At 36.8% G+C, this 22,020-nt stretch overlaps 1 protein-coding gene across 18 annotated transcripts in view; it reads right to left on the bottom strand.

The window, feature by feature from the left end:
- The window catches only part of CDC42BPA (CDC42 binding protein kinase alpha), a 244,023-nt gene that overhangs the window by 102,327 nt on the left and 119,676 nt on the right, over positions 1-22,020 (bottom strand). For all 18 annotated transcript variants that reach the window (XM_060192090.1, XM_060192086.1, XM_060192092.1 and 15 more), the window contains exons 7-12: positions 17,994-18,194; positions 16,528-16,776; positions 13,336-13,415; positions 10,843-11,009; positions 4,538-4,660; positions 467-600 (exon numbers count right to left, since the gene is read on the bottom strand). In XM_060192090.1, the coding sequence (XP_060048073.1) occupies positions 467-600; positions 4,538-4,660; positions 10,843-11,009; positions 13,336-13,415; positions 16,528-16,776; positions 17,994-18,194 (954 nt within the window). The remainder of the gene's footprint in view (positions 1-466; positions 601-4,537; positions 4,661-10,842; positions 11,010-13,335; positions 13,416-16,527; positions 16,777-17,993; positions 18,195-22,020) is intronic.

The following is a 22,020-nucleotide window of genomic DNA, read 5'->3' as shown; positions in this document are numbered from 1 at the left end:
ATACTACTCAGGTATCAAAAATGATGGCATCATCTCTTTGCTTCATCCTGCATGAAACTTGAAGGTTATCATATTAAGTGAGATATGTCAAAAAGAGAAGGACAACTACTACTTATAAGTGAAACTTAATAAACAAACCTGAATAGGAAAACACCAAGAAAACCTTGGATTGGACAGGGCATAATGCACCACAGCAAAAAACTCTTGGGAGACAGGGAGCAGTTGGCACAGGGTACTGATGTGCCCATATACCAACAACCATAGTGTAAACCACTATCCCGCCATAGAATGAAATAAAAAAAAGTCTCTTTATTATTAGCCAAGTGATATAGATTTATAATTAGATTTATAAGAGAAAATAGACTACATGGTATTATAATTCATTATGAATAATTTTGACACAAATTAAATAGACAATTTAGAAAATTTGATGTAGAATTGACTGGCTTTTTTTTTTTTTTTTTACCTTATTTAGATCTTCCCTTTCCTGTTGCAGTGTTCTGACTTGTTTTTCAAAACCTTTGATTTGTCTAACAGCATCATCAAGTTCACCTCTCACAGAATTAGCTTCTTCTAGTTTCTGTTCCAAGTGACTGGAGTCTAAAAGAAGAGAAGCCTTTAGTTATTTTTATAAAAACCAAGTGCTTGAAACCAAGGCTTGAAACAACTAAGTTTAAAAAACTTTTTGATTTTTTTGTATTATTATTTGTGATTACATCGCTATACTATGAGCTATGCTGTATTAGGACATAATATACCAAACACAACTGATTCATGACAGTTCATTAATTTATCTGCAAATTATTTTACACAGAATTTATGTATGAAACTATCTTACACATATTCATATAAGAAAATGTAGATTGTCTTTCCAAAAATAGACCCTTCAGGACCAACTAATATTAAATTAAAATACTATAAAAATAATCAAGTAAAAACAGTGAAGAAGGTCTGCAGGTGTCTATTTTTCTCTCTCCCTGTCTTCCCCTCCTCTTTTGATTTCTCTCTGTCCTTTCTAACAACAATGACAGCAATAAAAACAACAATAATAACAACAACAAATATAAACAACAAGGGCAACAAAAGGAAAAAAACAGCCTCCAGGAGCAGTGGATTCGTAGAGCAGGCACCGAGGCCCAGCAATAATCATAAAGACAAAAAAAAAAATTCATTTGTGTACACAAATCTTGTAGTCTAAACATCACTGAAATGTGTTAGTGTACCACCCAGATTCTACCCTGAATAAAATAATTTATTGATATTCAGGGTCTGAACTTACAGACTGATTTAAAGATTATTTACCTTAGTTACTTTAAAAGTCTAAATATAGTACGGATAGCACAGGTTTAAAACATCTCAATATATCTGAAAAATTACATTTAGCTGGTTTTAATTTTGTTAACAATTAAACTTAGTAATAATAATTTATTTGAAGAAATCTAAAAGAGCACAGTGTGTGTAATATTAAGTGTATATCTATATATTCTGGAAATTATATTTCATTTCCATGTCTACTAATTCATTCCAAATGTTAAGTGGTATTCTAAGTTGGTGACCTTTTCAAATTTTCAACACTTCCTAAAGCAGATATATATCACCTTAGTTTGATGTTTCTAATAAACTGGAGCAACTGAAATTGAAATAAATTGAAATTTAGTATGTGATGCTGCTCTATGAGTTATATAATTATTTTAATTTCCATGACTAATAATTCCTTTCAAATACTTTAAGTAATTTTTTTTTTTTGGTGTTGCCACCTGGGTTATTGCTTAGGCTTGGTGCCTGCACAATGATTCCACTGCTCTTGGCCACCATTCTTTCCTCTCTCCCCTCCCATTTTATTTGACAGTACAGAGAAAAATTGAGAGTAAAGAAGGAAATAGAGAAGGAAAGAAAAAGACAGATACCTGCAGACAAACTTCACTGCTTGTAAAGCTTCTCCCCTGCAGGTGGTAACTAGGGGCTTGAACACAAGTCCTTGCACGTGGTAACATGTGTGCTCAATTGGGTGCACCACTGCCTGGCCTCCTTTACTGGTATTTTAAGTTTTTAGTTTTTTAAAATTTTCAACACTTTCATACACACACATTTTATATATATAGTTTGATATTTCTAGTCAATTGGAGTTGAAATTCAGTATGTGATGCTGCTGGATTTTATCAATTATCTGATTATTTGGATCCAATTTTATGGTTAAGATGTACTAGAAAGGGAGCCAGGCGGTGGCGCAGCAGGTTAAGCACAGGTGGCACAAACCGCAAAGACCGGTGTAAGGATCCCAGTTCAAGCCCCCGGCTCCCCACCTGTAGGGGGTCCCTTCACAGGCGGTGAAGCAGGTCTGCAGGTGTCTACCTTTCTCTCCCCCTCTTTGTCTTCCCCATCTCTCTCCATTTCTCTCTGTCCTACCCAACAACAATGACAACAACAATAATAATAACAACAAAAAACAAGAGAAACAAAAGGTGGGGAATTACATAATAAATAAAAAAATTAAAAAGGCATAAAAAAAGATGTACTAGAAAATCAGTAGTGGTATAATTCATGCTCATTTCTTCTGTTCTAAAGAATGCTTCCTTAGAATGCTAAATTCCTTTTGCAAATTATCACCTCACTAGTTGGTTTTTATTAGAAATAAAAAGCCAGTAACTCATAAAATCACCATACATATAATGTTTATAGCAACATACATTATATACTACAGTGATTATTAGAGCAGCTTTTATCGTTTTATTTCAATTTAGGTTAATTTTAGTTTTACGCCATCGATTTCACTTAGACTCTTGAAATGGAGTCTAAGTGAAAAATGTAGTAAACGTAGTAAAATATGACAGATTGTGATGTTTCACGTTTCAGAAACTGAATGTTTAGAAAGTTAAAAATATTCATTCCTCAAATAACAACCAGTGAATTCTGAGAGGTACAGTAGAACATGTAGTAGAAGAAAAAAATATTGGAGAACACAAATGCATCCTGTTATTTATAAAATCCTCTTGTGGATAGCACTTAGGATTTGAAGTACACAAGATTCTGCATTTCCAAAAGACATAAATGTCAGATCCAAAAAAAAAATCCAGAATGTATGGGAGTCTGAGCAAACATTGTAAAATGAAAGCTTTACTTTCATTACACAAGATAGGAAACTTGATTAAAACTTTGAAACTCTCAAAGACTATCAATATCTCATGTAACACAAATAGCCATGCCATTTAAAAGTTATTAAAAACTAGTGTCAGTTAATATGGTGGGGGGTAGCTCTTAGCTGACTGATGTCAGTACTGTTCTGAAATTCAGACTATTAGGAACGATGATTTAATGTGAAAACACTGTTATTTGGGGTAATTCTCTTTGTACTATGTGTTATATAATAGAAATACTATATATGTTCTCTCTTTTGAAGGGGGGAAAATAAGGTTAATAAGCTAAGACAAATTATTTTATAATTTACTTATTTACTTGTCTTATTTCATTTAACACATCCCTTCAAGTTTCTTGTTTATTATATAATTATTTAAGTTTCTCTGCATGTTTGAGAAACACATCTTACAGTGTTATATTTAATTCAATGGGAGCAAAGACACTCATCCTAAGAGATCTGTGTACACTATCCTTCATATTAGAACTAGTGAGTCATTTTGGTGATTTTTGGCTTTTGCACAGGCTGACCGTTCTGCTGAGACAGCACCCCCATTTAAGTGCATGTCAAGCATGCTGCTTACTTTTGCTCACCTATCATCCCAAAGAGGCTTACACCTGGAACACTACTTAAATTTATAAAACTCTTCACCTGCCACATTTAACCCCATTCTCCTAATTCTGCTCTACTTTTAAGCATTTACTGCCTTCTAAAGTACTCCATGGTTTACAAAGTTATAACAGTTATGTTTTCTATCTGTTGCTTACTTTCCACAGGGGAAAGGACAAGAATTTTTGTCATTTTGTGTAGTGCTACATTTCAAAAGTCTAGAACAACACTGAACTTGGTATACAGTAAGTACTCAGTCTTTCTAAAATGAGTGGGATAAATGAACACTTTGCATTTATCAAGATTAAATTTAAATGTAATTTCAGCAATGCCCTAAAAATGAATTTCTACAAAGAGAATACATTTTCATATGCTTTGATGTCCGTTTAAATATAAACCCCTATGTATCCAGTCCTTCTTCAGGACCACTCTTTCTTATTATACACATGCTCTGTCAAAAAAAATTTTCAGTTATAACAACCATATGGGTCTTCCAAAATACAAAAATATGAATGGTCAGTTAAATTCAGGCTAGTTGCTCCTATGTAATCTCCAACTTTATATATAGTTCATAGTCTTAAAACATGTATTACAAAGATTTTTTATTCAGACTAGATAGAATGTGATCACCCTGAGAGTAGAATTCATTCAAGTTCGCTTTTTATTCACTAGCATTGGCCTCAAATCATGTGACACACAGCATATACTAGATAAACAGTTTCTGTTGTGGATACAAGAATAAAATATTTTTTTAAATCTGCTAAATTGAATTGACAGTGAAACACAGCAATTTACCTCTTACTTGTTTCCTTAGGTTTTCAATTTCTTCTTTTAAGCTTTTTATTTCTAAATCTTTGCTTGCTGTTAGTGGACCATCAGTTGAGGAATGTTGTAGGGCTTGGACAGTTTGTGTTGATTCTTTAAAAAAAGAATGGAAGAAGAAAAAAGAATGAGAAATATGGCCATCCTAAGTCTTTTGAGTAGTAGAAATATATTTCTTTTTAGAGAAACCTATATCTAATTCTACCAATCAATGCATATATCCACTGACAAAAAGCAGTAAACACACTAAAATTAGATCACAAAATCTTGTTATCTATGTCTTTGTAATATATGTAGAAATGTGTTCCAATGTGTAAGATTATTGGTGTAGTCTGCCAGAGTCAGCTATTCAAACCCCCTTTTGTATTAGCAGAAAGTGTACATCAATAGCCCAAAAAAGATCATATGTCAGATGATGTATTAAAAACTGAATCTAATGTACAGAGAGAGGCAGGCTTAGCGACATTAAAATATATTAAGCAGAAGTGCTGACTTGCTAAATTGTATGTGTAAGTGTTGATGCTGGAGAATCCCTGATTTCATGATGTCTGTTACTTGTTGGTGCATATGTACATCATTGTTTCTTCTACCCTTATATTGCTTTTAATTATTAAGTGTTATGATGACTAGCTACGTGCAAGGGCTCGTGCTTTCCTCTGTTACAGTCCCTGCTTTACTGTAAAAAATGGCGACTAATCCCTAGCACTGCAAAAACGGTATCATCTGTTTTCCATCTACACCATGCCTCGGCCTCGCGTGAGCTTAATGTGCGATATGAGAATCCGGCATGAAGCCCAGCCAGTCTATCTTGGCGTTACTCTCGATCGCACTCTATCATTTCACAAACATCTCATAAAAACTGCAGCAAAGGTGGGCGCAAGGAATAACATCATTGCAAGACTGGCCAGCTCCTCATGGGGCGCGAGCGCTTCCACACTACGATCATCATCTCTGGCATTATGCTATTCCACTGCAGAATACTGTGCCCCAGTATGGTGCGCTTCCACACTACGATCATCATCTCTGGCATTATGCTATTCCACTGCAGAATACTGTGCCCCAGTATGGTTCCGTAGCCCCCATGTCCACTTGGTCGATTCCAAATTATATTCCTCCATGAGGATAATTTCTGGAACCATCCGTTCCACCCCGGTTCCATGGCTGCCAGTTCTTAGCAACATCGCCCCGCCAGATATTCGTCGGGATGCGGCATCATCTAAGTTCATTTCCCACGTCTATGCTCGACCGGACCTGCCAATATACGCGGATATCTTCGCCCACCCTGTCCAACGCTTGACGTCTCGTCACCCAATCTGGTCCCCTATGCCTACACTGAACTTCTCTGTTCCAGTCTCTTGGAAACAGAGTTGGCAGTCAGCTGAGGTAAAGAACAAACACCTCATCACAGACCCCTGCAAGCGTCAACCCGGCTTTGACCTAGCACGTTATGATTGGGCCCTCCTCAATTGCTATCGAACAGGCCATGGCCAGTGCGCCGCTATGTTCCATCGCTGGGGAGCCAGAGTCGACCCGAATTGCCCCTGCGGCTACAGACAGACTATGACCCACAAAGTCAATGACTGCCACCTCTCCAGATTCAAAGGAGGTCTCGAAACTTTACATCAGGCTCAACCTGACACTGTTGACTGGCTACAGAAGAAGGGCAAATGCTAGAAGAAGAAGTCCCTGCTCTCTGGTTTAAGAGTGTATGGTGCAAGTCAGGAAATAAGGAATAACCAGGGTTAACAGACTCCCACAGACAAAGCTGAATACAAATACTGCTGACATAAACCAGTAGCCCTCTCAGAATCTGGAAAGTACAAAAGGGGGCCTGAGGATAGACATGATATTTCATATAATGCCAGAGGGTTTGTGTGGTGGGTGATATTTAGAACAATACCCTAAGTGGTCAGACATTGACTACCTTGATATATGTACCCATGAAAATGACGTTGCTCATGCTAAAGTAGAAATGATTAATTTATCTTCTGGCTTCCACCAAAAAATATAAGGTATTAAGGAAACATTGACTCCTAGGTATCATCAGGAATGTGGAGAGAAAAAAAAACACCTTTAAAAGAATTTCGTGTCAGAAATAATGAAACCACCCTAGTTATTCTGCTATCATATAGAGGGATCCCAGATAGTTAAGTCTCTACTTCACCACAACTTTTTGTTAGCACAAGTAACTATTGACTGCTTTCTATTACAAGTAGAGGGGTGTGTGTGTGTGTGTGTGTGTGTGTGTGTGTGTGTGTGTGTGTGTGTAACTCCAAAGGACTATAATCTTCAGAAGACAGAGATTTTCTCATTTATCTCCATTACACAAACACACCACTAGTACCATGACCTCAGTATGCGTAGTGGTTAATAAACTTGATAGGGCCAGCAAAAGAGCTCGCCTGGACAGTGCACCTGGTCTGGGTTTGCTATACATGCAATCCAGATTCAAGCCCAGCCCCACTTCATTGGCAGCTTCAGTACTTTCTTCCTCTTTGTATCTTTCTTCCTCTATGCCCCTCTCTCTATAAGAAATAAATAAATAATAAACAAGTCAATCCAGAGCTCTACCACTCTAGAAAATAAGTATTTGCTAATGTGAGTTAAAGTGTAATCATACCATATTGTATATTCAGTCATGATGGTCTATATCCATTTCTTAAACTGGTTTTGGGGGGTAGGGTTGAGTCCAAAACATGCTAAAAATTGGTGCTTTTTACACTTACTACTTTTAATCAAATAGCCTGCTTTTTAAAACACATCTAACTTGAGGGTATACATCAGGACACAGTAAGTACCCAGTGGGGGTTAACAGGAGTTGCTTTCCCCCATGCAGCCCATATGCTGCAGGGTATGGAAGTGGAGAGAATCTCTTTGCTCCTCTTTGCCACCTCTGTCTTCCTGATGCCCAGGTGTAATAAGATGCCCATAACCTATTCATGCTAGCCATTCACTGTCTTTTCTGTTTTAAATTATCTTTGAATAACAATTTTGCATACTGCAAACTGTCCTTCCTTATATGACTATTCTCTTTGAAATGCATTCAATATGCTGGTATCTCTGGCACGCGAATCCCCTTTGGAGACAGTTTTTTATATGTTTGTTTTGTTTTTCCTCTTTGCTTGCTTGTGAACAAATTTAGAGTTTAGGCTATCAAGTGCACAGACGGTATAAGCCCAGCCAAAATGGTGGTTGGTTTAAATTAACCATGGTAGTCCCATTTCACTTCGCAGATACTGGTTGAAGAATTAGTTGTGTGACTTACTTAGAGCTGAGTACCTGAAAATAACACCCACTAAGGGGCTTCTTGGAAAGGTTTTAATGTGCCATTAAGTGAAAGACACATAAAAGGAAAATGGGGAGTCGGGCTGCAGCGCAGCGGGTTAAGCGCATAAGGATCCCGGTTCGAACCCTGGCTCCCCACCTGCAGGGGAGTCGCTTCACAGGCGGTGAAGTAGGTCTGCAGGTGTCTATCTTTCTCTCCTCTCTGTCTTCCCCTCCTCTCTCCATTTCTCTCTGTCCTATCCAACAATGACAACAACAATAATAACTACAACAATAAAACAAGGGCAACAAAAGGGAATAAATAAATAAATAATAAAAATTTAAAAAAGGAATACTTAAAAAAATAAATAAATAAAAATAAAAGGAAAATGAACTGCCCTTTTTATTTGTTGGTCTCTGGATAAATGCAGGGCAAAAGTCTAGAAATGTAGCAGTGTTATGAAATCATGAGGACAAAGACAAGAAAAATGTAAGATAACCCCGGCAGCTGTACGAAAACCATCTACTTCTGACTTGAGAAAATAAATATGCACCAGTTTAATTTTCTATTATTTTCAGCCCAGAAAATTTAGATTCTTCTCAGGAAATCCACCAATCAGCCATACTTTGGACCAGTGATTTTAACTGCAGAGACACTTATATAAACTTAGAAATCTGTATGTGGGTGGGTATTACTGACAGTACTAGGATACTGCTACAGATGTTAAGTCTGAAAACTAAGAAGACTCATTATTTTGAAGAATGTGATACAGTCTCATATCAAAGACTTGCATGCTCCTAAGCTTATAGCTCACCTAATGAGAAATGCTACTACATACACTGTCATTTTTCAATAACTATGAATATCCCCTAAAATCTGGATTTTAAGAGTCTTTCCAGGAATGCCTCTTACCTTTACAGTTTAATTATTCTAGGAACCACTGCTGTAAAATTGTGTACCCAGATCCGGAGAGGTGACTCACTGTGTGGGGCATGTGCTTTGTCATGTATGTGGCCTGGGTTCAAGTCAATACTATATAGGAGTGCCAAAGCAGAGCTAGGGAAAGATCTAATGCTGTTACCTCCCTCCATCCCTCCTTCCACCCTTGCTCCCTCCACTGGTCTCTTGGTCTGAATGAAATGGTCCCAGTTCTGCAAAAATAAAATAATTCTATCAACAGCACCAGTTCATTATTTCTAATACTTTTTTTCTTTCTTAATCACCCAGATTCTATTCTTTGGTTCATTCCTACAATACTGCTCTTCCAATTTTACTGTTTTCTTCTCCTCTATTATACATATACTTAACCTAGATGGTCCCAACCTAAGCTAAACCCCACTCTCTTTCTACTCTCCGTATTCACTCTAGAAGCTGAGTAACTAAAAAAGATAAAAACAAACATACAAAAACCACAGCAGCCATATTACCCATCATGCCATTGTATGTTGAAATGCTAACCTCCAAAGATAGAAGGGGGCCTATCTGCAAGGAGAAGTGGGGCCACTGAGAAGTACACAGCTTTGAGAGTGGAGCTTTTATAAGTAGATCAGTATCTTATTAAAGGAACACCCAAGAGATCCCTTGCCCCATCTGCCAGGTGTGAACACAGCAAGAAGACACTGATTATGTCCCCTCATGCAACCATACCAGCACCTTGATCTCAAACTTCCGTTCTCCAGAGCTGTTGTATTTTGAGACAATGAATAAATAACTTTTTTTATTGATTCATTTAACTTATATATGTATATATATATATATATATATATACATGTAATACTAAAGAGCAGTGAAAACAAAAAACTATTGATATACACACAATATGGATGAATATTAAAAATAATTTCTTGACTCAAAAGTCAAATATATAAAGTTCAATAGGTAAAAATCATTATGAAAGAAAAGAGGATTGTGTTTACCTCAGGTGGTAAATTAGAAACTGGGGAAAGGCTTGAAAGGTTTATGCTAGAAGTATTCTTTATATTGAAATAATAGCAGCTTCAGGAATGAACATGTGTAAATATATATGAGGCTTACACTTAAAAGTAATTGCCAATAGGTAAAAATCACAATAAATAACCTACAAGCATTCACATGCAGTGATCCTAGCAGTCTACTGAAAAATAGAAACTAGTCTGATATCTGCGGAATCTTTTTCTCTATTAGGCATCAACAAATAAAACTATAGCCAAATTTTAAGACTGTAAAACTTTGATTCTTAAGAGCTACCCATTTTATAATTATTTATATGTACATTTCTTCATTCAAAAATAAATAAAATAGACTGCTACATTTTAAAGAAAATAAAGCAGCAGAGGAGGATAGTAAATGAGAGGATATTATGAAATTTAATGCTAAACAGAGTGCAAGGAGAGGCCTCACTGAAAGGTGATACCCAGTCAGCCCCCTGAAGGATGAGAAGGGAATGGGTCTTGTCAACATCAAAGGAAGAACACTTCAGGTGGGGAAAGAGTTTATGCAAAGACCCTAGGGTGCTGATGTGCCTGATTTGTGGAGAGAATAGCAGAGGAACCTTGAGGAGTTACAACAGAAAGAACAAAGGAGAGAGTAAAGAGGCAATAAAGTTAGAAAGATAATGAACTGTATATGGCCCCTGAAACTGTTTGGCTATAAAGGTGAATGAAATAAAAAGTACTTGGGGGTAAGGACCAGATTGTAAAATCCTGACTTTTAAGGATTACTTGGCTGTTACACTAAAGTCAGGTTGAGTAAATATGATAGGGAAAGTCATATAAAGTGTTATATTAGGATGGTGAGTGCTCCATTTTCCTGGTAGTACCACTTTCCTTTCCTCAGAACCGCCCAGGCTGACATATATAAGAAATGCTGTTTTGCTGCTTATTGTTAATTACATAATTTTTCATAAATGATACTAGTATTTCGATAAGTTGATTTCTATAAGTTCTGTAAGTTGATAAATTGTTTTCAAAACAATAGTCTTTAGCATTGTGAGTACAATTTAAAAAGGGCAACACAATCCTTGAAGTATATTTACCTTGAAGCTTTCTACTAAGCTCAAGTTTTTCCTGCTCAAGGCGCTTAATTCTTCTCTCATAGGCTTCAGTTGCTAAGGTGTTATCCAGAGTCCTCTGCACATTAACATCTAGATCTAGGGACTTAGGGCCAGCTGTGACTCTCAAACAACTCCGGTCAGAGAGAACACTGAACAAAAGAAGAAAATTGTGGATTTACAGTGAAATGATAACCTTCTGAAATGAGTCATTTAAAATACTGGTTTAACTGTCCAGTTACACTGTGAGTTCTATTGTAGAATGAAAGTAAATCATCTTTTTAAAAAATCATCATAAATAACTTTTTTTTTCTTTTTGCTGAGCGAGGGTCTCACTCATGTATACTTTTCTCCATTTCCAGGGCTGACTCTTTAATTCAGATATTCAGATGGGGGGGGGGGGTGTTAAGGTGAGGTACTAAAAGTGAAAAGCTTCCCAGGTGCTGAGTTCAAATCTATATTGTATACATGCCAAAGTAGGTATCCTACCAGGTCTATCTTTACAGTATCTGAAAATTATTATTATTATTTTAAAAATATGTACTCAATTATTCCACTTTCATGAGACACAGAAGCCAAAACAAGAACCTGATACCTCAGGAGTCCCAGGCATGGAAGTCTGCTGAACTATAGCTGTACATCTCCCCAACCCTGCGCATCTTGAAGCAGGTGGCACACATCAAACTGGGTGCTTCATAATATGATGCATGTGCACTACAGTAGAGTAATACCCCTGGCTCTAGAATTTTTTAAGTGAAAACTTAATTCTCCAACATGCACTAAAAAAAAAATTTTTTTTTTCATCTCTACGGTTGTTGCTGAAGCTTGATGCCTACATGGCTCTACCATACCTGCTAGCTTTTTTTTTCCTTATTATTTTATTTCTGGAGTACTCCCTGTAACTACCAATTCCTGACTTACTTTTTTCCCCCCTGACTTACCTTTTAATAAGATCACCCACATAAATTTAGTGAAACATAAGAAATTGTGTTATTAAACATATTAAATAGATGAATAAGAAAGACTTCAAATTAAAGGCAGGGTAAACATCACAGTTAATGAATACTTTTAGGAGACATTATAAAAATAGATTGGCATGCAGTAGAGAGTATAAATGCTAAAGATCCAGAGAAAAAGAGAGAGAGAGAGAGAGCGCACACACACATGTGGTCCCCGGCACCACCACAAGCCAGAGCTGATTAGTGCTCTGGTTAAAAATATATATATATTTAGGGATAATTTAAAAAGTGTTTGGGGAATGAAATATTAATGAGAGGGACAATTAAGATGAAACTAGGTAAGTGAAACTAGGACTGGAATATGATCATTAAACTTATTATGATGGTCAGGGTGAAAAGAATAAAAGGAGTCTGCCTGAAGCAATGCGAGCATGAACCTGATTAGCATGGAGCCAAAAAAAGAGCAGTATGGGGGGGGAGACAAAAGTGTAAAGTAATTAACTGTGATGCAGAGCAGGGAAGTGGATAGCAGCAGGCAGGAAAACAGAGACTTTGTATTTGCTTTAAAACTAAATGTAAGCTGATGAGAATGATTTGATTATGCAAATGACATACAAAGGAGCAACTCACAATGTAATACTGAGCAATGCACTAGAGGAGGTGTGAGGAGTCAGAGGAGGAGGCTTATTAGCGAGGAGCCTAAAAAGTTCAGATATAGGAAGAAGAGTGCTGTCAGCAGAGAGGTTTACAGGTGATAACTGTTGTGGCTGAAGGTCAAGGAGCTTGTCTGCTGTTTGCTGCAATCCTCACTGAATTTTTTTCACCAAGTTAAATCAGTATGTCAGAGCTCTCAGAGGAAAATCTAAATAAAATAGTTATCTAGGTGAGTAAAAAGGGTGAAGAACAAGGGTGATAAAGGTAGAGTCCGTAGACAAGAATAAGGAACTCTTGAGTTTGGTAATCATGAGCCATAAGGCCAGTAAGGATGGGTGGATATTTCTCTCCAGATACACATGTGACAGCAGATTATTTAATAATGAATACTGACATAGCAAAAGCCAAGTAGCAGAAGGAGAGGCAGGTAAGGAAAAGAGAGTGCATACAAGGAGTGATGATAGTTGTTCTTAATGGAATTTAAACTGGATAAGGAAGCAAGGGAGAATGAGTGGAATGAGGGTCAGTAAAAAGACAGTGTGAATAATGACTGTATGTTTTGGTGCTTGGCACCTAGAGAATATTTATTTATTTATTCCATAGAATGAGAGTCTTCTAATTCCCACCCTAGTGCTAGTACATTCTTAGCTCTCTTTTTGGCCTCCTCTCTTACTTACAAAATAAGGTGAGATTCATATGTGCATTACTCACTTTGTAAAATCTGACTTTGAAGTACAGTGCATTTATTCTACTTAAAATTCTCTTTTATTTACAAAGCTCTCTTACATTGGACATATTTCAAACCACAATTAAATTTGATTTGCTTTACATTGTTCAAATTATGTTGATTTTTTTTCAAACTTACCAACTGCTTGTATATGTAAAACCAACAAATGGCAGATGGTGGCCAGAAAACGCAGTGTGTGTTGGTGGGGGCATTGTTTCCTAAGGGAGAAAAAAACATCCGGTAAAAAATACCTATGACCTCTAGGTTTGATTATAAATATTAACTGTCAAAGAGGAAATATGTGACTATTCCATTTAAAAACACTGGTAAGTTTGATAAATTTTTTTATACTTTTAAAAAAATATTTTTTATTTACTATTGGATATAGAGAAATTGAGAGGGGAGAGAGAGATAGAGGGAGACAGAAACTGAGAGGGGAGGGATAGGGAGAGACACAGATACCTGCACTACTTCATCACTCGTGAAGTTTCCCCCTGAAGTTTGATAAACTTTATTTTTTGCCACCAGGAATTTGTATGTGCACTATTCCACAATTACCAACGGACATTTCTTTTTTTTTTAATTGGTGTATTTATTATTGTTGTTGTTATTGATGTCATTGTTGTTGGATAGGCAGAAAGAAATGGAGAGAGATGGGGAAGACAGAGAGGAGGAGAGAAAGATAGACACCTGCAGACCTGCTTCACCGCTTGTGAAGAGACTCCCCTGCAGGTGGGGAGCCGGAGGCTCGAACTGGGATCCTTATGCCGGTCCTTGTGCTTTGCGCCACCTTCAATTAACCCACTGTGCTACCACCCGGCCCCTGGACATTTCTTTTTTTCCAGATAGATGCTGAAAACCAGGAAGGGAAAGACAGACAGAGTAGGAAAGACACCGTAATTCTGCTCCAACACTCACTGAGTATCCCGTGGAAATTGTGAGTTTGAACCCAGGTCTTCAACATGGGGTTCAGTTGTACTCTACCAGCTGAATTATCTCCAGGTGTCCTAGTTTGGTACATATTTGTAGTGATAGAAAATCTCAACCATGAACACTGCTTTTATAAAAATCTTAATAAAGTTTTAAGTCTGACATTGGAAGTATGACAACTACTTACATGTTTCATATATGTGAATGTGCCTAGTGACTAACATTTACTTACAACCCAACCAATACCTATAGTACTTTTAAAGTCATTTGCAGACATGTGTAGAGAAGAGGAAAATTTAATTAGTCCTGCGCACATGTTCCCATCTGGGGGTAAAAATAGGCACCACTCTGCCTTCTTATATTAGCTCTTGTACTGAAAACAAATGTTCTGTTCAAGACCTCAATCTGTATGTGTCATGTTTTTTTTTTTTTTTACTTTTTTTTTTTGCCTTTATGAGTGATCTGGTGACTGAAAATAGCCATCAGAAAGAGTACTGAAGTAGGCTCCGGTTCTTAAGTAACTGGGTTGTGATATGTCTTACAATAAAAATATCAGCGCAAGACAAGCTTTGTCCAGGCACAAGTTACAGTGTGAACAGCCATGAATTTGGTGTTAATTCATGAACAATATGCATTAAATAATACATCTTTAAATACAAGTGCACATAAAGCAAGCTTGGGTATTAACTGGCTGATGAAAATGTCACAAGCAGAGATTCATAAGAACATAACCCAGAATTTCCCTTAGGAAAAATGGTTCAGCATTGGCTGGATAAGTGTTCGCAGTCATTTTGTAGGAACATAATTACCACAAATAATTAGAACTGACTGAGCTACATGCTTTTAATTTGAAAATGACTCACAATTTCTGTTAACAGTAAATATAATTCTTGTAGTAATAAAAAAAATTAGGAAAGTTCATTTAGTTCTTTCCCGTAAGGTTTAAGTTAAGTCTAAGAGATTTTTCTAGGGTTAGGGTAGAGTGGAAGAAGGATCTCATGCAAGTGCAATTTCACGGCTCTGGACCACTATTTTTCATCCCGACAGAGAGACTTAGAATAAAGACCTGGAGAGATAACACAGCACTGGAGCTTTCTCCGTTGCCATAGCACCTTACATAGGATGCCAGGGCTTGAACCGAGGCTGCATACATGGCAAAACAGGCTCCCAACTTGGTGAACTATCATTCTAGCCCATCAAGAGAAGATGTTATCAGCCTCCAGTACAGTTAGTAATCTAATGTGATATAAAATTAATTTTAAAATTTAGTGAAAAGCAGAACTTGGACTGGAGTAGCTGTAGTGCAGCAAAGTAAAAGACTCCGGGGTGGGAGGGAGGGTTCAGGTCCTGGAACATGATGGCAGAGGAGGACCTAGTGGGGGTTGAATTGTTACGTGGAAAACTGGGAAATGTTACACATGTACAAACTATTGTATTTTACTGTTGACTGTAAACCATTAATCCTCCAATAAAATTTTTTAAAAGAAAAATTTAATGAAGGATTAAAACATAAGAAATAAAAGAATAAAAAATATGCTGATTTGTTTGAGTCTGACTCACAAGTTCAAAATGGCTGAATATGTGACCTGCCTGCCACTTGACTTAAATATGGCTTATGAAGTTTCATCAGTTAGGCTTTGGACTTTCTTTCCTGATCACTTCCACTAAGTTTGCTATTTTTAGGAACAATACCATTAAAGAAGGATATTTAGTCAGCTACAACAAGTTAGCCTCTTCTGGCAGTGAAACTGCTTGCTTTTATATAAGAAGCATCATGTGTGCAGTTGGGGAGGAAGAAGAACTGTCTTTAATCTAAGTTCGACATATTCTCAGTTTTTTCCACCTTGACTACCCTTGATTTTTTTTTTAAAGGATAAATTTACCAAACGCTTTATTGTGCCATCATAAAGTCCATTTTTAAAAGTTTTTAAAATTAATTGTTTTGATAGGACAGAGAGAACTGGGAGGGGAAGAGGAGATGGAGAAGGGAGAGAGGGAAGGGGAGATGGGAGAGAGGATGTAGCACTTGTGAAGCATCCTCCCTGCAGGTGAGAACTAGAGGCTTGAACTTGTGTCCCAGCATATGGTGTTGTATACACTGAACAGGGTGAGCCACCACCTGGCCCCCTGAAGTCTACTTTTCAGAAAAACTAATGTCCCTTTTAGGGAACCTAAATAAATAACTACTCTAAGAAGTAAGACTCTTTTGAGTTTTAATCTTCTTTTCAAGTTTTGAATAACTAACATCTACCTCAATTCTCCTTCTTAATTTCTTGATTTATGAGAATATAAGTACCCAGAGACATGATCTGTTAAATAATTGGTAAGCTGGCTTATAATTTTACTTTGTAACCATATTCAAAAGAAACACAAGTGCAGAACTTCATAATTCATACTTACAGAATTCTTTAAACAATCATCATCTACATCAAAATTCGACGTATCTGTTGGACTACTAACTTCTGGAATATAGGGAGCTTCACAATTTTGAATATTTTCCCAATCAATCCCACTGAAAAATGGGTGTTTTTTGAAGTCTTCTATTCCATTTTGACCAAGTCGATGCTCTCTGCTGCAAATAAGCCTTCGAATGAGATCTTTAGCATTTTCAGACACATCAGTCACTTGAGCTGGAAACTGAAACCTCTCCTAAACAGAACAGTAAAAACAAACCTAAATGAGTATTTAACTTTACTAAGTAGGCTCATGAACATTTATACTGTACTATTGTACCTGTAGTAAAGAGCAAATTCTGGAGTCAGAGTGAGTCAGTTCAAATCTCACCTCTACCATTTAAACTATTGTGCCCCCCCCTTATGAAATCATAATAACACTAGTACCTGCCATTAATGATTAGAGGATTAGATATGTTAAATTAATAAAGCACTTCCAAAAGTATTAAATACACGCTATATTCTATAAAAACATGTATCTCTAAATGTATTTACCATTATCAAATCATTAGTATGTCATTTACATGAACATTATCAAACAGCTACACTCATGAATTATGGATCACATTTAACTTCTTTTCATTTTCAGAATTCTTTATTCTGAAAATGAATTTAGTATTTAACCTTTTTCTTTTACAGTGTCTATATGACAAAGTTCCTATGTAATAAAAGTTTTTTCTAGCATGTTCATTTTCTCATTCATCTATGTATCTCTTACTATCAGTACTCTGCACCTATGCACAGCTATGGGTGTTTAAAAATATCTCTAGTTAAAATGTGTCTATTAGAAATGGTTATACTACGGTAGCAATGAGATGCACCATAATCGTTGTTATCCTACTGGTGACACCACTTAATATCTTACTCTGTAGTATCTCTAATAAAACATAGGAGGGTAGTACCAGGAAGACAGCTCAGCACCAGAATACAGGAACCTGCATGCCTGAGGTGCCAGGCTCAAATCTAGATACTGCCATATAGATTACCCTGCCAATATCCATGTCCAGCAGAGCATCAATTACAGAAGTCAACCTGTATGTGACTTCGGGTGAACTATTGCAGTTTCCAATGGAGAGAATGGGGACACAGAAGCCTGGTGGTGCTAATGGTGTGGAATTATACCTGTTATCTTATAATTTTTAAATCAATATTAAATCACTAATAAAATAAAATATATAAATAAAAGAGAAAAATCCAGATACTGCCATATGTCATATCACCATTGCTCTAGTCTATCTCTAATAAAAATAAATCTTAAAAATAAAATATAGGCGGTCAGACCACTACTTGTTTGCCATGTCCTCTATTAACACAGAAATGAAGACTGCTTATTATTTTTAGAAAAAACATTTTTCTCAAATACTTTATTTTCAATTTACTACATTAATTTGAAAAATAGTAGGGTATACTAACTTTGTGATTCATAATTTTTCCATATGTCTCCACCAGAGATTCTGCATAAAACGGAGTTTCTCCATACAGCATTTCGTACATGCAGACCCCCAAGGACCACCAGTCACACTCAGGGCCATATCTGCCTTTTCCATCTTCCATGGCTTGAAGGATTTCAGGGGAGATATAGTCAGGAGTCCCAACTGCCACTGAGGACTGGACCTGGAGAAGTTCAGATGTTTAATAATCTACTAGAATTTATTAGAAGAATAATTATTTTAAACTTTAAAATACTAGAACTTAGATACACAAGAGAAATGAACTCATAACAACAACAACTGTTATTATCTGAACTTAGTCTCTAAGTCAAATTTCATATAATCTCCATCCTTAACAGTTCTCCAGATTTTAACAGCAGAGAAACTTTACTACAGTTATTACTTAGCAAATTTAAGAAGAGGAAAATTCAAATAATCTGTTGTCAATGTTTTTCTTTTCCCTTTCAACTTCTACATTTACTGGCTTTTAGACTTTAAAAAAAAAAATAGCGGGAGTCGGGCGGTAGCGCAGCGGGTTAAGCGCAGGTGGCTCAAAGCGCAATGACTGGTGTAAGGATCCCAGTTCGAGCCCCCGGCTCCCCACCTACAGGGGAGTCACTTCACAGGCGGTGAAGCAGGTCTGCAGGTGTCTATCTTTCTCTCCTTCTGTCTTCCCCTCCTCTTTCGGTTTCTCTCTGTCCTATCCAACAACAATGATATCAATAACAACAATAAAACAACAAGGGCAACAAAAGGGAATAAATAAATAATAAAATATTTTTTTAAAAAATAGCCTTTCAAAATTGATGTTCATATTAAAATTTTTATATATGTATAAGTATTACATGTTTTTTGCCAGAGATAAATGTAACTGATAATGAAGATATTTTACACTTTGACAGAACTGAATATACATTACAAACTAGAAAAAAATTAATGAGTTTAGGAGAGCAATATAAACACCACAGATAATTAATTAGTTATAAAAGAGGAAAATATAAAAAGTAAAGTCATTACATAGCAAACTAATTGTATATATATATATATATATGTATATGTATAATTATGGAAAATGAGAAATAAGTGAGAAAATGATGATTTAGAAAATCCTAAGATGCCTGAAAATTGGTGCCTTATATGTTTTAAATAATATTTAGGGCTGAGATTATAGCATTGTGATTAGACAAAAAGATTTGCATGCCTGAGGCAATAATAGTCCAATAAAAGCACCAGCACCACCGTAAGCCACAGCTAAGTAGTGCTCTGATAGAAACTAAGAAAACAGAAAAGAGTAAGTACATTCTCGGCAGCGGGTTAAGCGCACGTGGCACAAAGCGCAAGGACCGGCCTAAGGATCCGGGTTCCAGCCCCTAGCTCCCCACCTGCAGGGGAGTTGCTTCACAGGTGGTGAAGCAGGTCTGCAGGTGTCTATCTTTCTCTCCCCCTCTCTGACTTCCCCTCCTCTCTCCATTTCTCTCTGTCCTATCCAACAGTGACGACATCAATAACAACAACAATAATAAAAAAAAGGGCAACAACAGGGAAAATAAATATAAAAAAATAAAATAAGAGTAAGTACATTCTCAAAGAGGAATAATAGTTAATATTCTGGATTTTCTCAAAAGTCAATATTTACAGTAGTCATTAGAGCAGGCTCATCTCTGGTACTACTGAGATGAAATAGCTAAAAAATATTCTCATTACCAGTTATTTGAAAAACTATAGGAAATATAACAACCTCTAACTCCCCCTGTGATTATGGTGGAGGAATACACAATTACAGAGGCTGGTGCAGTGACAGACACACACATGCCCAAGTGTGGAAATATACCCATAACAACTTGTAATTTTGTAAACGACTATTAAGTCACTGATCCAAAAAGAAGTGATACTTTAAAATAATAGTAATAATAAATACTGATTCTTTCCTCCTTGGAAACAAGAATCCTTCATTTCCTCCTTCTCCCTATATGCCCTGGCAACCATCCTGGTATTTTATGGCTCTGAGTTTTATTGTGTTAGGTAACATATATAGTGAAATCATACAAAATGGTCCTTTTGTGCCTGGTTTGTATAACTAAGTATAATGCTTTCAAGCGTTATCCTTGTGTTGCTTGTATCAAAATGTTTTTCCTTCTTAGGCTAAAACAATATTCTATTATGTGTATACGCGATGTGTTCTTTGTCCATTCATCTGCTGATAGTCAGCATCCCCTGGCTATTAATGGATAATGGTGCTATAAACATATACAGACAAACATCTAAGTACCTTTTTCTAACTATGAAGCATATACATAAAAGTATAACTGGAATACTGCTCTCAAAAGTGGTTACAGCATTTTACTTTCTCACCAAAAGCATACAGGATTTCAATTTTTCCACATCTCTGTTAAAAAAAATTTTTTTTTCTAGGATAAAAAAAAAAAGAGTCAAAAATAGCCACTAGGAACAGTGGCTTCTTAGTGCTGGCACTGCCTCTCCAGAACCTTGCCCCACTAGGGAAAGAGAGAGACAGGCTGGGAGTATGGATAGACCTGTCAGCGCCCATGTTCAGCAGAGAAGCAATTACAGAAGCCAGACCTTCCACCTTCTGTACCCTATAATGACCCTGGGTTCATATTCCCAGAGGGATAAAAAATAGGGAAGCTATCAAGGGAGGGGATTGGATACAGTTCTGGTGGTGGGAATTGTATGGAATTGTACCCTTCTTATCCTATAGTCTTGTTAATATTTCCATTTTATAAATTTTTTAAAGTCAGTGAAATTGAAGACATTTTATTTATTTATTTATTTATTTATTTATATTAGATTAGATAGGACAGAGAGGAAGGGGAGTAAAAAGAGAGGGAATAAGATAGACACAGGGTGGGAAAGATAGCATAATGGTTATGTAGAGACTCTCATGCCTGAGGCTCTGAAGTCCTAGATTCAGTCCCCCACACCAACATAAGCAAGAGCAGAGCAATGGTCTGGTGAGAGAAACAGAGAGACAGAGAGAGAAAGAGAGATGCAGAAACCTTTATGAAATGGCCCCAGAGAGTGGGTACATGTACTTTGGGACCCTCTCTAGATGAGTCCCTTGCTCTTATGTCAAGCTTCTGATTCCTGCTGCCTTGGCCAACTCAGTTCTGATTTCTTCCCCTTCACCGTTGCAGGACTGCTATGCCTTTCACTATAAGCATTCGAGTAAGCAAACATCCAATCCATGGAAACTGAGTCACATCTAATTAATTCATTTCTCTCACAAGTGACAGTCTTGAGCTGCCTATTATCTGCCTATTGTCTGTCTCTTAAATACTGTGACCAGTTGAATATCATTTACAGTGAGATAAGAATTTGGTTTAATTGCTCTCTTCATTGATGTAGAAACAGAATTTATATATTATTTTCATTAAAAGTTACCTTTTTTCCCCTCCACAGTTATTGCTAGGGCCCAATGCTTGCACTATAAATATACCACTCCTGTGGCCATTTTTTTTTCTTTCCTCCTATTTTTATTAGCTAGGCCAGATAGAAATTGAGAGGGGCGGGGGAGACAGAAAGATACCTGCAGACGTGCTTCAAAGGCTTATGAGGTGTCCCTCCTGCAGGTGGGGAGCTGAGGCTCAAACCCAGATTCTTGTGCATGGTAATGTATGTGCTTCGCCAGGCGCGCCACCACCCAGCCCCCAAACATTACCTTAAGATAATTTTTATTGGGCTGTAGCGCAGCGGGTTAAGCGCAGGTGGCGCAAAGCACAAGGACTGGCATAAGGATGCCGGTTTGAACCCCGGCTCCCCACCTGCAGGGGAGTCGCTTCACAGGCGGTGAAGCAGGTCTGCAGGTGTCTGTCTTTCTCTCCTCCTCTCTGTCTTCCCCTCCTCTCTCCATTTGTCTCTGTCCTATCCAACAACGACAACAACAATAATAACTACAACAATAAAAACAACAAGGGCAACAAAAGGGAATAAATAAATAAAATAAATATTTAAAAAAATTTTTTTTAAAAAGATAATTTTTATTAAGTCAA

The sequence above is a fragment of the Erinaceus europaeus genome, chromosome 6 (assembly GCF_950295315.1).
Source record: "Erinaceus europaeus chromosome 6, mEriEur2.1, whole genome shotgun sequence".
NCBI lineage: Eukaryota > Metazoa > Chordata > Mammalia > Eulipotyphla > Erinaceidae > Erinaceus > Erinaceus europaeus.
This window is presented reverse-complemented; position numbering and strand designations above follow the sequence as displayed.